This window comes from Aythya ferina (assembly GCF_964211825.1).
Source record: "Aythya ferina genome assembly, chromosome: 12".
In the NCBI taxonomy this organism is placed as follows: Eukaryota; Metazoa; Chordata; class Aves; order Anseriformes; family Anatidae; genus Aythya; species Aythya ferina.
Genome location: NC_140308.1, coordinates 13,909,413 through 13,925,606, shown reverse-complemented (window position 1 = coordinate 13,925,606; position 16,194 = coordinate 13,909,413). Strand labels below are relative to the sequence as shown.

The 16,194-nt window shown below is 38.5% G+C and overlaps 1 protein-coding gene and 1 long non-coding RNA gene across 19 annotated transcripts in view; one reads left to right on the top strand and one right to left on the bottom strand.

Annotated features, from left to right (window-relative positions):
- The window catches only part of SMPD3 (sphingomyelin phosphodiesterase 3), a 121,271-nt gene that overhangs the window by 72,835 nt on the left and 32,242 nt on the right, over nucleotides 1-16,194 (top strand). For all 7 annotated transcript variants that reach the window (XM_084533582.1, XM_084533579.1, XM_084533580.1 and 4 more), the window contains one exon: nucleotides 11,063-12,686. In XM_084533582.1, coding sequence (XP_084389708.1) covers nucleotides 11,349-12,686 — 1,338 coding nt within the window. In that variant the 5' untranslated portion in view covers nucleotides 11,063-11,348. The remainder of the gene's footprint in view (nucleotides 1-11,062; nucleotides 12,687-16,194) is intronic.
- The window catches only part of LOC311443436, a 39,891-nt gene continuing 24,445 nt past the window's right edge, over nucleotides 749-16,194 (bottom strand). For 6 of the 12 annotated variants that reach the window (XR_014697252.1, XR_014697255.1, XR_014697258.1 and 3 more), the window contains one exon: nucleotides 5,362-10,941. This is a non-coding gene — a long non-coding RNA (uncharacterized lncRNA). Of the gene's footprint in view, nucleotides 2,652-2,737; nucleotides 2,894-5,361; nucleotides 10,942-13,245; nucleotides 15,107-16,194 lie in introns of those variants that run through there. The other 6 variants (XR_014697261.1, XR_014697262.1, XR_014697260.1 and 3 more) reach the window with 6 other exon arrangements.

The following is a 16,194-nucleotide window of genomic DNA, read 5'->3' as shown; positions in this document are numbered from 1 at the left end:
TGTGCTTTACCAGTAGGGTGTCCAGGACGTGCTGAGCGTGTTTCCCGGTTTGTTAGGATGTCTCAGAAGGCAAAGAGGAGGCATAAGCATCTTCTGTATAATCCAATGATTAATAAAAAGTAAGTAAGTTTTAGGATGAGTGGGAAACATACTGGAATCCTTCTGTTTTGCCTTCCTGTGAGCCTAGAATATTTTATTTTTATTTTCAAAAAATACCATTGTGGTGACAAATAACATTTAAAAATTGCTGTGGAGTGTCTCTGCAATTGTGTAGAAGCAGAGTTATCTAGGTGGACACTAAGTGGATTCTTGGCATGTGTCCTACCTAGGTACAACTTTCTGCTCTTTCCCCAGGTGTACCCAGTGTGACGTACAGTGGCGTATTACTCTGCTGTAGGCAGGGAACAGTTGAACCAGCTCTGTGCTACTATTCTGTGATGAGTTTTGTAGCTATAACAGGGAGTGAAGCTTCCTCCAATAAACTTGTGAAAAATCCTCTCACTGCTTAGGAATGACTTTAACGCAAATCACCAAATAGATCTTGTGGATTTAAATATTTTATTCATAAGTGCTTGAGAGATGAATAGCTTTGGAATATCTGAACAAAATTTATTCATGCTTTACGTAAAGGCAACAAGAAATGAACGTGTTCTCTTAGACAAAGTACAAACTTATTGGATGGGATATTTAAAAACAATCATGAATTATATTATATTATATTACATTATATTACAGAGAAGTAGATTTACAGAGAAGTAAAAATATTTTTTGCTTCATTTTGGACCATATTCAGAAAGTCAGGTGTAGAGTCCTGTTTTTATTTATTTTTATTTTTTTTATTAATTTTGTTTGGAAGCAGAATTGTAATAGATTTGTATTTAACATTTATATTCAATTGCTTGAGAAAGGTTGGTGATTTTTGTTATGTATCTCAAAACTATTTAAGCTTACAAAACCCCTTGTGTTGGAATTCTTGTGCAGTATTCTTGCATTTTGTCAGAAAGGCTGATACAGTAACAGGTTTTCAGAGGACAATTCAGTATTTGTTGAGTTTTGACCAATGCTGATTCTTTTTATGACCATCCACCATAGAATTAGATCTCTGTGAATCCTGAGGAAATACAACTTTGTCAGTAGAGCAGGAAAGCAAGCATTAGTTAAGGAGTCTAATCTCAGGCTTTCTGTGAAAATTTGCTTACCATAGAAATACTGTTTTTTCAATTTTCCATTATGTAGAACATGAACATATAGACTTACATTATTCTTCATAGGGATGTCTGTGTTTTAATTTAGTTGTATTGTATTTTAATTTTCTTTATAAACTATTCTGACAATTCTAGGTGAGCTTTTTTTAGAACAGATATTTATTAGCATGGATTTGTGTTGGACTTACTGTAGGCTAAAGTAACTTTTCTTTGCCAGCTGGTAAGAACAACTTAGACAGTATAAAAATATCCACTCGGGGGAAAATTGATTACTTTATAATTCTATCTGATGAGCCATATTTGACTAACCAGAAGCCTGAAGGCTTAAAGTGCTGCTTGAGAAAAAACAGCTTTTCGTTTTCGAGGCAGCACATACCCCCTGACAATTTATGCACACTAGACACTGCTGTAGTTAGGCCTCTGTGGGTTTTAGATGGTGAAAGATGAGTAGGAAAAATTTTATCTCCAATTTTTTCTTGGGCAGCCAAAGCTAATATTGTTTCATCTCACTAAGAACTGTTAAACAAACCATCTACAAAGATCAGATTTATTTAGCCATTATTGAATTATGCCAACTCCTATAAAATACAAGGCTAAAGCACACCAAAAGGTGATTTTGTAAATAGAGCCCATTCCATTTCTATTGTATAAACAGAGCTTAGTGTCACAGATTCATGCATTTGTATGCTGCAGTTGTCTCACTACCAAAGTACACCAAATAAGGGCTCAAAATAGAGAGTGTTTAGCTTTCCAGGTACTGAGTGAGATCACCAAGTGGTCAGATGAATTTATTTGTCTAATTCTTGCCTGATAACAAGGCTTTCCGGAAAACTTCAAGCCATAGGAAGTGTTCGCTGTTATTTTTCAACCGTTAGTGGATATGCTGTTGATTCTACTTCTTACTGGCTCCTAAGGCCATAAATACAAATCTGTAATTTGGAAACAGGTGATTGTCTCCTATATGAAAAGAGGCGGTTTTGCTGGTTATGATTTTGTGTGTGCGTGAAGTCCTGAGTTACCTGAATGACTTAAATTTGCATTTCAAAATAATGTGCTTGCTGGTTGCAGCTGGCACTAGTTACTGCCTTAGGCAACTGGGTCCATTGGTGGCATTGGCCCTTTCAAAATGCTGCATAAAAGGTGTGTTTGCTGAAACCAAAATAACTGTCAAAAGTTTCTGCAGTCCAGCTTTTAAGAAGAACCTTTCTACTTGCAGAGAAGCAGAACTGAGTGCCCTACGACAAAGTTCCCACATAGCACCTCACAAGTCAGCCTGTGCTCAGTCTGGTATTGGTGCACTCACCTTCAAGTAGCAGAATGCACGAAGGTCTGGAGGTGTAACTTAGAATTTGGAATTGGATTGCTGAGGTTTTCTGGCTTTGAATCAGGCCTGCTGGGATTCATTAGTGAAGTCGGTGTATAGCTTTGTGTAGACACCCTGATTGTCTGTTCATTGGTGGGATTGCAGTTTATCCACATAAAGAAAAAAAACAAAAAACAAAAAAAAAAAAACACAAACATTTCTTATATGTTTATAAGATACGATGCATCCTATCTGCATTTATGACTCCAAAAGTAAGTTTTAAGCAAGTAACATCTGTTGGGGTAGGTGGGAATCCAGGTTGCTCTCAGGAATATAAATGCTGGTGTTGTCTTCTACAATATCCAGTTCAGCTCCAATTTTCTACCTATTTTGAGTTTAAAAAAAAAAAAAAAAAAAAAGGGACAAAAATGTAATGTTTCTCAATCAGCTATATTTGTTTAGATATGTAATCTGTTCCCATACACTGATGTAGTTGATTTTCTATTTTAAGTATAAAGCCTAATCCCGTTTAATTTGCATGCATAAAGTCAGCATGGCTTTATGAAAGGCAGGTCATGCTTGACGAACCTGATCTCCTTCTATGACAGAGTGACGCGCTGGGTGGATGAGGGAAAGGCTGTGGATGTGGTCTACCTTGACTTCAGCAAGGCTTTTGACACCGTCTCCCACAGCATTCTCCTCAAGAAACTGGCTGCTCTTGGCTTGGACTGGCGCACGCTTCGTTGGGTTAGAAACTGGCTGGATAGCCGGGCCCAAAGAGTCGTGGTGAATGGAGCAAAGTCCAGTTGGAGGCCAGTCACTAGTGGCATTCCCCAGGGCTCGGTGCTGGGGCCGGTCCTCTTTAATATCTTCATCGATGATCTGGACGAGGGCATCGAGTGCACCCTCAGTAAGTTCGCAGATGACACCAAGTTAGGTGCGTGTGTCGATCTGCTTGAGGGTAGGAAAGCTCTGCAGGAGGATCTGGATAGGCTGGACCGATGGGCTGAGGTCAACTGCATGAAGTTTAACAAGGCCAAGTGCCGGGTCCTGCACCTGGGGCGCAATAACCCCAAGCAGAGCTACAGGCTGGGAGAGGAATGGTTGGAAAGCTGCCAGGCAGAGAAGGACCTGGGAGTGATGGTGGACAGTCGGCTGAATATGAGCCAGCAGTGTGCTCAGGTGGCCAAGAAGGCCAACGGCATCCTGGCTTGTATTAGGAACAGCGTGACCAGCAGGGCTAGGGAGGTGATCGTCCCCCTGTACTCAGCTCTGGTGAGGCCGCACCTCGAGTACTGTGTTCAGTTTTGGGCCCCTCGCTACAAGAAGGACATCGAGGTGCTTGAGCGGGTGCAGAGAAGGGCGACGAAGCTGGTGAGGGGCCTGGAGAACAAGTCCTACGAGGAGCGGCTGAGGGAGCTGGGCTTGTTCAGCCTGGAGAAGAGGAGGCTCAGGGGCGACCTTATCTCTCTCTATAGGTACCTCAAGGGAGGCTGTAGCGAGGTGGGGGTTGGCCTGTTCTCCCACGTGCCTGGTGACAGGACGAGGGGGAATGGGCTTAAGTTGAGCCAGGGGAGTTTTAGGTTAGATGTTAGGAAGAACTTCTTTACAGAAAGGGTTGTGAGGCATTGGAACAGGCTGCCCAGGGAAGTGGTGGAGTCACCATCCCTGGAAGTCTTCAAAAGACGCTTAGATGTAGAGCTTAGGGATATGGTTTAGTGGAGGGCTGTTAGCGTTAGGTTGGAGGTTGGACTCGATGACCTTGAGGTCTCTTCCAACCTAGAAATTCTGTGATTCTGTGATTCTGTGAATTTAGGTAGCAGAAGGTGTGTGGGTATGCTTTTTGGCCTGGTAATGTGATCTGGGACTACCACACTGAGATGATTTGCTTTTGGAGAGAGAATGTATTTCCATGCGGCACTACAGAGCAAGTTTTGCAGTCTGATCACAAGCAGGTCTTCAGCTCAGCGGTAGAGAAACTCTCGTTTGGGCTGAGGAGGTACACTGGATACCATGCCAGTAGGAAGCTTGGTTTCTCTGCTGAGGTCTCTAAGCAGGAGGCCAGCCACAGTCAATCTTCTGTCAAGTGAGCAGGATTATTTCCTCCCACTGGTTGTATGCAGGTAACTGTTGACAAGAGCTACTTCTGTTGCTGCCGGTTCAGCCCATCAGGTTGGCTGCTACACAAGAGCTGATTTGCTCTGAGAAGGCCATTGGCTTCCCAAGCCTTTTTCAGGTCCCATAAACCACTAAGGCTGTGATTAACAGCTCCTTAGATGCTTAAATGTACGGCTCCTATGTCTTTCACTGAATTTCAGTAAATGTTCCAAAAGCTCCATTTGAAAACTCAGCCCCAGTATTTGGTCTTTTTGGGAATAGATCTTGCATTGTACCCTGCTCCTTACTAAGTATGCCAGAGGCTGTAGCAGGTTCTGTGAACTGTTGGGGATTGTTGATTTCTTTTTCTTGCAAACACATACTTAACTGCTGACACCGCTGGCATTCGATGAGACATGTAAATTCGCACTTCTTAACACTTTATTTTTTACAGGTTATTTCAATTAAGCTAGACGCCTTGTTTGTAGTGGCTTTTTGCCTGATGGCAGCTTTTAGATAAAAAAGAGACAAGGTGCAGAGTAGCCAGGAAATGTTTGATTACCTTCTTTAGAAAGAAGGAAGGAAGTTTAGGCAAAAACTAGTATATCAACGTTGCAATGGCAAGCCTGCTAAAATACCTTCTTCCCTTCTCCTTCTCCTGACAAATCCTTGGGTTGAGTGGATACTGCATCAGCAATGGACCAAGTTCGGATTCTCATGTCAAAGCAAATCCACATTTTCACCAAGTTTTTACTAACTAAGAGTTTCATAAGCTGTAAGATTATATTGATTTAAGTGGAAGTTAAGGTGAGCCAGTAAGTGCTGCTAAAATTCCCTTTAATGTACATCTTGAACTGCATCAGAGTGAGGACTTCTGTTAAAATCCTGTTAAATGAACAGGATTTTAGTTAAAACATCAGGCTGTGAAGTGACCACAAGGGAAAAAGAAAGCATCTCCATTAGAGCCATTAGCACCTTGAGATAGCTGCATCTCTAATTACAGTTATGCAATCAAGCATGGACAATTCAGATTTTTTTGCTTTATTTTTTTTTCCAGAAAGGAAGTTAGTTGTTAAACTAGACCCCACGTAAAAGCATGCATAATAATTAGAAAGAGAATGTAAATGAAGAGAGAGTATTTATGAAGTCTGGGGAGAGCAAAAGCAGACAAGACCATGGAGGAAAGTAGAGATGAGGCTGTGGTGGGTCTAATAAGGAACAACAAGAGCCTGAGTGGGGATCACTCAGTTCTCTGTTTTGGTCTGTTCCCTCCAAGCCGTGTGGGAGTTCTGATTTTGATTTCCCTATTACCTGTGTTTGCTGTGATGCTGAAGAGACATGGAAAAGCAAACAGGCACAGGTCTTATCTTGCCTGTTCTGACTGTCAAACACTGAATTTTGCAATTTTGTGTGGTGTAGCAGTAGCATTGCTGTAAGCTATATTTCTCTACTTCAAATAACGACCAATTGACAATAATGAACAACAACAAAAAAAAAGTTAACATATTCTAAACAATCTGTTTTTCTATAATCCAATTTTAGAAATGTATTTGTACAGCTTTCACTGAAGATCAAGCAATTGTCATGATTCCAGAAAAACAAGTTTAAATGAATTTATGTAAACATTTCATGAATAGAAACAGCACCCACAGAGCAACTTTCCAAATCAGTTACACAGTTCAGCTATTTATTTTTTTTAAACCTATGTTCTTGCAGTGATTCAAGTGTATTTTAAAACTAGTTGAGATATTAATAGCAAATTTGAAGAAATTTGAATTATCTGAATTTGAAAGTGTTAATTTTCTAAAAAAAAAAAAAAAAAAAAAAAAAAAAAAGAGTTAAAAACTTTCTGCCCATTTCTAGACTGTCCGCATAACCTCATTATTGCAGCCTTTGTTTTTCTTCTCATTCTCTATCATTTGATGACTTGTATTGTCCTTTATCTACTTTGTAAGATACGTTGGAGCTAGGAACATCTTTTGATCTATGATGTCTCTAGTGCACTTCTGGGCGTAATTATAATCGTAAAAATCTTCGAAACCTTTCCACCTGTTGTCTTTATCACTAAAGTTGAAATGTTCTATATTGGCATCATAAAAAAAATTAAATAAAGTCTTTTTTTAGCCTTCAAACACTTAGAAAATAATAAAAACAATGAAGCAAGACTGCTGTGTACCTCTTTGTAGGATATAAAAATATCTGTTTCGTTGCAGTATCTTAAATTCTCCCTTAATCTCTCAAGCCCCTATGAATAAAGCATTGGATTACCAAGTAATACCCATCATCACAAGGAATTAGGCACTTTAGCTCTGGGCTCCATCTAAACCATTGCATTAGGAGAGATGTTACTGACGTCATGTTTTCCAAGTTGCAGCTGACTTGCGTGGTACCTTCCCACCAGCCTTTAAGATCTTGCAGAGATGAAAAATGTGTCTCTTATGCCTCTTCCCTTCTCTTTTTGGGTTGCTTTGGGGCACTAGCACACATATGGTTTTGCAGCTAAGAGACGAGTAGGAAACTAAGTTCCTGTTTGTGTGTGCCAGTAAGTCTGTAACAGAGCTTTGACAAACTGTGCTATTTCCTTCATCTATAAAATTAATAAATTAGAATACTATTTTACTTCCAAGCAGAGTATTTTTTAATTAGGGCCCTGATGTGCCGATGTCGTCTGTCTGCAATATGTAAAAATGAAAGGACATTCAGATCACGATTCCCTCCTTCTTTTTCTCCAACTATCTCCAACTACGGTGTTTTAAAATTTGCTGTGGTGCCAGAGTTTTTATAGTTCTTTACCGTTAGTTGTGAGAATACTACTAGAATTCAGAGAAGAAAATTGATGGAATGCATCCATGCACTCAGCTCCCTGTTGCCTCCCCACTTCAACTGGGCCAGCAGTGAATGTAGCTGGCACCTGTTAAAAAAACATCCAGCCAATCTTCGTGATTTTCAAAGGTACCATCATTGTTTAGAGCACGGAAAGTGTAGGAGTCACCACGCTGTCTTAAGCCATCATTCAGTCCTTACTGTTTACAAGAAATTACATTCTTGCTAAATGTTTTTGAAACAGACTTCAGTCTTAACCAGTTTTCTTTATGGTACTTGCTGCATGATTCCAGCCGGTGAAAGGATTTCTGATTACATTCATTTTTCTTCCTTTTTAACTAATATGTATGATAGTATGTGTTATCTGCAGGAAACGTGAGTCCCTTAGATCTACTATGTTCCCATAATGTGGATAATTGCTTTTGTGAAGCCATTTTAGTTGAACATTTTATGGGTTGCTGGACAGCTGTTTATCAGCTGTTTATCTTGTAACTTACTGATGCTGCAGTCTGTGATAGAACCTGCCTGAGTTATCTGGGTTTGATCTCTACTTCACCACACTGCAGCGCAGGTGTTGACTGCTCTATTTACAAAACTGTCACTTGGCATCATGTCTCCCGAGGAGCTGTAACACCCTGTCATCATACACTTAAGAAAATATTTATCTGTAGAAGACCTAATTAGACAAATTGTTATGAATCTGTTGTACTTCTGCACTTCCTTCTGGCATGTGATTTTAGAATAGTAAAGGTCAAATTGCAGTGGGGTTGCAGAGTATAATGTCACTTTTTACCATAAATATGGTTCATTAGCCTGAAAGTTGAAATGTTGTGTACCAGGTTGGCAGTCCATCCTTACTTCACATACCCTAAACCACAGTGTTCTCTTTATCCTTGGGACTGCTGTAAAGAAGAATCTTTCTATCTGTGATTATGTAAATCAATGTGGATTTTATAAAGCATTTTAAGCATCAAGAAAAAGAGAGTAACTTCTTCACAGTTTTTCTTGTCTAACAGTAATAATGTAATTGGACAGGGTTAAAGTTATCTTTTAACTTATGATTTGTAGATGCCAGAGTGTCTTTTGAGAGAGTCATACTGAAGAGTCCTAAAAATCCTTCAGGAAAACGAATCTGCTAGGCTTCCCCCCATTATCAATATCCCAAAATGCCTTTGGCAAGTAGTAAATGCCAAGTGTTTGTTATTTGGCACTTGACTAGTCACTCATTTATTTAAACTCAAACATAATGTATAAGATTGTATAAGTTTTGCTAAGCTAACTATTAAAAATTTCCATGGAAATTGCACCATCTGGGGAAAAACAAACAAACAAAAAAGAACAGGACCATGTATTGCAGTAAACATAGCTGACTGCCCTACTCCTAGCAGTTGCAATTGCCTGTGAGCTGTTATTTTGCTTCTCTGTAGTATCTGAGTACCAGTTACTTACTTGGTTTTACTTTCAAAGTCTTTCATAATTGTGTTCCCACCCAACCTGATTTTTCTTATTATATTTTAAGATTGATTCCTGTCTCCAATTAGTTTTTGTTATGAGCTATCTCATCTGTTTCTTTAATAAAATTCTCTTTTTACCCAAGGTGTCTACTAAAAATGTATGTCTGCAGATCTGATGTGCTATGACTACGCTCAGTCCTGCTGATCAGGAATTTAGGTTGAAGAAAGAATTTTCTTATCATTAATAAACAAAAATGTGTATGGTAAAAAGAGAGCTAGCTAAGCTATGTATTTTAATGCCTGATTTATCACTTCTGACCTCTATAGTATACTCTGAGTAGGCAGTGTGGTATTGCATGTGTGCCACAATTAAAAACATGCTGCCAGGAGGAATGTAAATCAGTTGCAAGGGCTTGGTTTGTAGGAGCAAAAATCTAAATGGTGATAGAAAATTGAAGAATTGCATTTTTATTTTGCTACTGAGGCACTGTTGCTTTGTAAAACTCTCTCTCTTCTGTGCTCCATATCATTGTTTTACTTGCTGTTAAATAGAAAGAGAAATGTCCACCTGTCTGTGTGTGCCCTGCAGAATATTTAAAATATGCATCAACGTACTATTTCCCTAAGTTTGGCTTTCCAGGAGTCACAAATTTTAATTGAATTTATGCCAATAAATATTCTTCTGTAATTTTTCTCAAAGATGTCAAAATTAAAGAAGAGTTTTGAAGCATGGTCCAACATACATCCTCTCTCTTACGTGTTGAATGTTTTTTATTCAGTACTGCTCAATATTATTTACATTCTAGGTTTAAACTTGAAATATTATAAATGGGAATTCTGCCTTCATCAGTTATATAGCTTTGCTGATGAAGAGATTAATTCATTGTAAAACTCCCTTTCTAACCTTCTCACTTTCTTTTATTACTTCTTCAGAGTGCTTGATAAGTAAAGCAAAGCAATCATGTCACTTTTTTCCATTCTTTCCATTTCCTGTTCTTCTTATTGGGTAGGATCAAAATTTCAGTTTGAAGAGAGTGATATCACATTCATTGGTGATACCATTGCCAAGGCTGATAAAGTTTGATTTACAGGAGTGTTTATTAAAAAATCATTTACATTTCCTATTATCAAAACCTGTGATAAAACCTGAATTTACTATAAATTGTTAAGATTAAATGACTTTAAAAAGATATGTAAACTGTACATACCATGTCTCTACCAATTTGTGTCTTTTTTAATGATGACATTTGATAAATTCCTCAGATGTGAATTTCACAACTGGTAAGACAACCTTTCAAAGATACACTCTGTCTTCAGAGGAAATTTCTTATTTTATATATTCAATTAGTGTTGTTTTATTCAAAGCTGAAAATTGAAATGTATAAATAATAATATTAATTACGATGACTTCATGTTTTGCTTAAGCATGCACCATATAGAATCACAGAATATGTAAGAAGTCTTTTATAGAAAATCTTAAGATTTTTTTGTGGGCTGTTGCAATGAAATTGATCTACAGCTTGAATTAAATTATGAGTATTAAATACCTAAATATTAAAACAAAGCAGTTTGATTTACTGTTTTTAATAAAGTGAAAATTAAAAATTTGAAGCCATTTTTAACCATAAGAAGGGTGTTGTAATTAATGCAAGTCAACCCATTTTGTTTTGAAGTGCAGCAAAGCAAAGCATTTTTTAGTAAGCATGGGTTTTGCTCTGAATACAAGGTGCCTTTGCCATTATACTTTCATTGCACTGCTTTTTTTTTTCCTTCTGTTAAAGGCCTTGGCAATTCAAGTTTAACTTCAGTGATAAAATATTAGATGCCTAGAGATAGCTGCTTCACGCTGTTTGTGAAGATTTGAAAGCAGCTAATATAAATAAATGAATATTAAAGTGTCCAACATATATTTCTGAATGTAAGGCTTGAACTTTGTAGTAGAAATGTCTTCCATGACAACATTTGTCATGTGCATTAAGTGGCTGATGTCCTGAATTAATTTGCCAAAATACCAGTCTCTTGTAGTTGGAGTTGATCTAGATGCATGATCTGTAAAAGACTGTCAAAAATATTAAATTAAACAGAATGGGGAAATGTTATGAAGGCAAAATCAGCATGAGCAAACCTGCTTTAAACTTTTAGTAACTGTTATATGTGTTTTGTGTCTTTTGTTTTTACAGATTTTCTCTTTGCCTCTGGAGTGTTTCGTTATGGCAGCCTCCAGTGAACAATGACATCCTTTGACAAATACAAATGCCAAAAAGCCAAATGAAAACAGTGGCCTTCTTTTCTTTTTACTCCAACACAGTGAAATGGTGCTCTTACAGTTTTCTTATTGACTCTTACTGGAAGAAACAAACTCCTGACTGGACCTTTTTTCCCCAACCCCCTGCCAGTGTTATTATGGATGCTTGACACAGTGACATCATGTAGTAGGCCCTGAAGTGTTGTCATAATTAAGTTGCAATGGTTTTATACACTTCCCCATTTCCCAACAGCTTTCTGTCAGTTCTGCATTCCTTTTCCTGGGGCCTAATTTTCCCATGTTATTGGTTTGCAGATAGGCTTGTGGCCTCTTTTGTTCCAACCACCTATGAAAAACGTCAAAGAGCAGACGATCCGTGCTACTTTCATGCACTTTGCATCATTATTACCACTCCCATCTACTTGGCACTGCTGGTAGCCTCTCTTCCTTTTGCTCTGATAGGCTTCTTGTTGTGGTCCCCGCTCCAGTCAGCCAGGAGGCCATACATCTACTCCAGACTAGAAGACAAGAGCCATGCCAATGGAGCCACACTGCTCACTGAATGGAAGGCTGCAGGGAATGGGAAAAGCTTCTGCTTTGGCAGTGCCAACGTTTGCCTGCTGCCAGATTCTCTGGCAAGATTTAATAATGTTTTCAATACACAGGCTAGGGCTAAGGAGATTGGCCGGAGGATCCGAAATGGGGCAAGCAGACCACAGATCAAAATATATATAGATTCCCCTACCAACACGTCCATCAGTGCAGCAAGTTTTAGCAGCTTGGTTTCCCCACAGGGTGGAGATAGCACTAATCGTACTGTTAATGTTGGCATCAAAAGGACAACATCAATGGAGTATAAAGGAGACAACTCTGGCTCAAACAACAGTGAGGACAGCAGAGAAGATAAGGGTGGAAATGGAGAGCCAAATGAAGGAGAGGAAAACACCTGCATCGTCCGCATAAATGGAGAGGATAATGGCCACATGTCAGACATAGAAACAGATACCGTCAATGGGCAGGCTAATGCTAGTGGCCCCGCAGAGCACTCGCTGGAAGGTGACGCAGAGATCTCAAAAACACCTAACCACAAACAGAAGGAAGGAGATTCTGGGAGCTTAGACAGCTACTCGGCCTCAAGAGAGTCATTAGTTAAGGTTCGTGTTGGAGATGGCACAGTGGACCAAAGCACTGTTAACAACAAGCTCCTCTACAAGGCTTCGGTCATGAAGAAGACTTCAGTGCGGAAAAAGAAACATACGGATGAGACCTTTGATCACGAGATCTCTGCTTTCTTCCCTGCCAACTTGGACTTTCTGTGTTTGCAGGAAGTGTTTGACAAAAGAGCTGCAGAGAAATTGAAAGAGCAGCTTCATCACTATTTTGAATACATTGTCTATGATGTTGGGGTCTACAGTTGTCATGCCTGCTGTAGCTTTAAGTTTGTGAACAGTGGTCTCCTTTTTGCCAGCCGCTATCCTGTTATGGATGCTGCCTATCACTGTTACCCTAATGGAAAAGGAACAGACTCCTTGGCTTCCAAGGGAGCCTTGTTTCTCAAGGTAAGAGCCTTTCTTTTTGAACCTGTAAATATTGACAAGTTATAAAATTAAGCTATTCTCTCTGTCATTTCTGTTAAGAATTCAGACAAGCAATTTTTGAGTCTGTATTAGCTGATCTAACTTTTATATATATATATATATGTGTGTGTGTGTGTGTATATAAAAATATATTGGTTTTGTGGCCTAGATAATGTGTTGAAGTGTTGGATGTGCATGAATTAATAAGGAATTTTTGGAGGTAAGACAAGTATAATTTTAAGTGCTGAAATGTGAAGTTGTTTACATGGAATTTTAGTTTCTTTTTACAGAAATCTCATTAATAAAAGGCATACATTCTAAACTTCTTAACACAAGTACAGTACTATGGGCATTACAGTTGGACACCAGCTTATTCAGGCTACATGTTTATAAAGGAATCGAAAGACAATCAAGTCTAAAAGTAAAATAAAACTGAAAGGATTGCAATGAACTGTGTGGCTATTCCTCTCTCTTATTTGCAAAACAATCGCTATGGAGAGATATGAAGAAGAGCAAACAAAAATGCATGGGACACTGGGGAGCACAGAGTTTTTTCCCTTTATTAACACAGTTTACTTAAATTAGCTAATGGTAGTGGGAACAGGAAGCCTGGGGTTACACTTCTGTAAATCACAAACAGCAGAAATACAAGTCTGCATGCAATGATTTGCTTTTCCAAGGCTAATAGCTGTTTATGCTGAATTCTCAGGAGAATCTGGCAGTGCTCTTCATAAACTGGAATGTGGGCCCTTTTAATTTGGAATTAACTACAAACAAAAACTTCGTGCAGAGGTCCACATCTGTGGACCCAAACCTACATGGATCTGAAAATCTCCTAGGATACTGGATTTCTGGTTTTTCTGTCACAGCATTTAGTTAATGAAATGCATTACAAACGGATTTTTTTTTTTTCTTAATGCTAGCAAAATATATCAACTGAAATTTTAGGTATTTTCTAGTGCAAATTGGTCACTAGTCCTCAGCACGAGCTATTATTAACCATTAAAAATATGGACTCTTAATAAGAATCAATGGTGTTTCATACTTGTTTGTAAACAAAGAAAAAATTGATACTGCGTTGCATAAAGAAGCAAATATTAGATCTTGCAGTCTGATAATACTCCAGTATTTCAAATATATTTGGCAAAAACAAAAATTCCATATTTGCATACAGGTTTTTCAAAAAATGCATCTGTCTATACTTATGTGTACTCTTATGTGTTTATAAACAGCTGGAGTTTATTCTTTCATCATGAAGTGCTGTTTGCAAAAAAATGAACATGCATGTTGTTCAACATAAAAATTACCAGGGTCACAAAGACTGCCCTTCAGCATATGCGTATATCAGGGACTAAGAGATTAAAAACAATCTGCTTTCAACTGCCTATTGCTGAGTCATTGATTTGTTACCCTGCTAGGAACACAGCAATGTCTCCATTTCTCTTGCAGAAAATTAAACCTCCTTTCAAATTTCCACTGGGATGATGAACTTAATTATGGATTCAAGTTGTTAAATAATGTTACAGTTGAGCAGGGAATAGGGACCAATTAATATGAAGATTCAAAGATGACTACATTCTTTTAAATATTACAGAACTCTGGCCCAACTAAAAGACCCGTTTACCTCACGTCTGTGTCATTCTGACATACTGCATGTTATACCTAAAATGTTTTTAATTTGAAGTCTACTTTGGTAATGAAATGACTTTGTCTCGCTTGTGCATTAAGTGGTCAATGCTCATTTCTTTCTTAGACCAAAAAAGTGTGGGAATGATCTATTTAATTGGAGCATTGAAACAAAATAGGTTTGAAGGTTGGTTACTTAATTAGTAACTGCATGTGTGTGGAGTCCTGTGACAAAAGCTATAGTAAGTAAAAAGCCTGGTGTGGTTTTGAAGTCATTGAGAATCAATTCGTTCACTTCAGAATTCTTCAGGTCTTATGCTGGGGTAGCAGCAAGTAACAAAGCATACAGTAACTCGTTAGAAGGGGTCTTCCTAGCCAATTTGAACGGCATAGTACTACTTACATCTTAATTAGTACTTATATCTCTGGTTTTACATCATTCCTTTTACTGATTGAGGGCAGCTCTTGCTTTACTTTCTGTGCATACGACATAATCCAATCTGACGTTAGTTTATCTCCGCATGATTTCAAAGACAGCAATAATACAGCCTTGCAGAAGTGTCCTCCTAACGGCCTCGCATCCAGTGCTGCCGTGGACTTAGAAAGAAAGTGTCTCTGTCCTGTGCAAATTCTTTTTTAAGTTTATGACTCCTGTGAAAAGCACAGTGCTCCTATTTCTGGAGTTGGAAACATGTCGCTTGAGTTTTGTTTTTGAAGTTTGCTTTAGAAGCTTGTTCCCCTTGCATAGATTCCATCTCTGAGTAAAGGGCCAATTGCTTTCCATGCCGTTAAAAAAAAAAAAAAAGAAAAAAAAGTGTGAAAAGCAAGTGAAGGGAGAAGACTTGCAAATTCTAACAATACAGATAAAATCACTGTGGTTTCACTCACTGGGAGGATAAAGCCTTTATTGAAATCTTTCAGATCCATGGGGAAGACCCAATATCCAAATGCCGAGGCACGTTTGGAGAAGGAAATCAGTTCTCATTCAAAGAGCACTATTTGTCTCCTTGCTACAAACTTAACTATTGAGATAAACTGAAGGTCTCAGAACTAAACCTTTAATGCAAGTTGAATTATTTGGAATCAAAAGGCAAAACTGTTCTGGGGGAGTTGCGTCACATGACAGATCCCTGCTGCCAGGGTGAAGCATTTCATGCATTTTGTTTTTGTTTAAAGTGAATTGGAAATTTTCTATCGCCTCTTTCCTCCACTGCCTTCACCATCTAGATTGTAAAGTTCAGGTGGAGATTTGTAAGGATTTGAAAGATTTGCTTAGTTACACAGAATTATTTTACCTGAGAGACTTAGACAGCTCAAGGGTTATTATTAGTAGCTGTAACAATAATCAGCTCTTACATACAGCTTTTCATTTGTGTGTCTCAAAGTGCATAATAAAGGAAGGTCAACATCTGCTTAATAGAAGGAGAAACTAGAGCACAAGAAGGTAATGGGATTTGATTGTGGTTTTAACACCTGGGGTGACACAGCTAAAGAAAGCAGATGTAAGTAAATTATAGGGACTTTTAACACAGCCTCATGCTACCTAAGCTACCTGGAGACCTGTGCAAAGGAATTTGGCTAGTCTTGGTCTGTTCTCTTCCTGAAGTTGTCTGCCACAAAAGGTGCTGCTGCTGGCATTTTCCTGACAAAGATCACAGGCTGTTCTCATCTGGATAGGCTGGTGCTTTCCAGCTCAGGATGAAGGCATGAGGATGAGAGAGTTGTGAGAAGCTATTGTGTAAGTCCGTTTTCTGCATTAGTGGAGAACTAATTTACATTCAGCACTTCGATCTCTTCAAACTCTAGCAGTGTTTTTGTGTCCAGTATAAGAGGCCCTCATTGGGACATAAGAGAGACGCAGTCA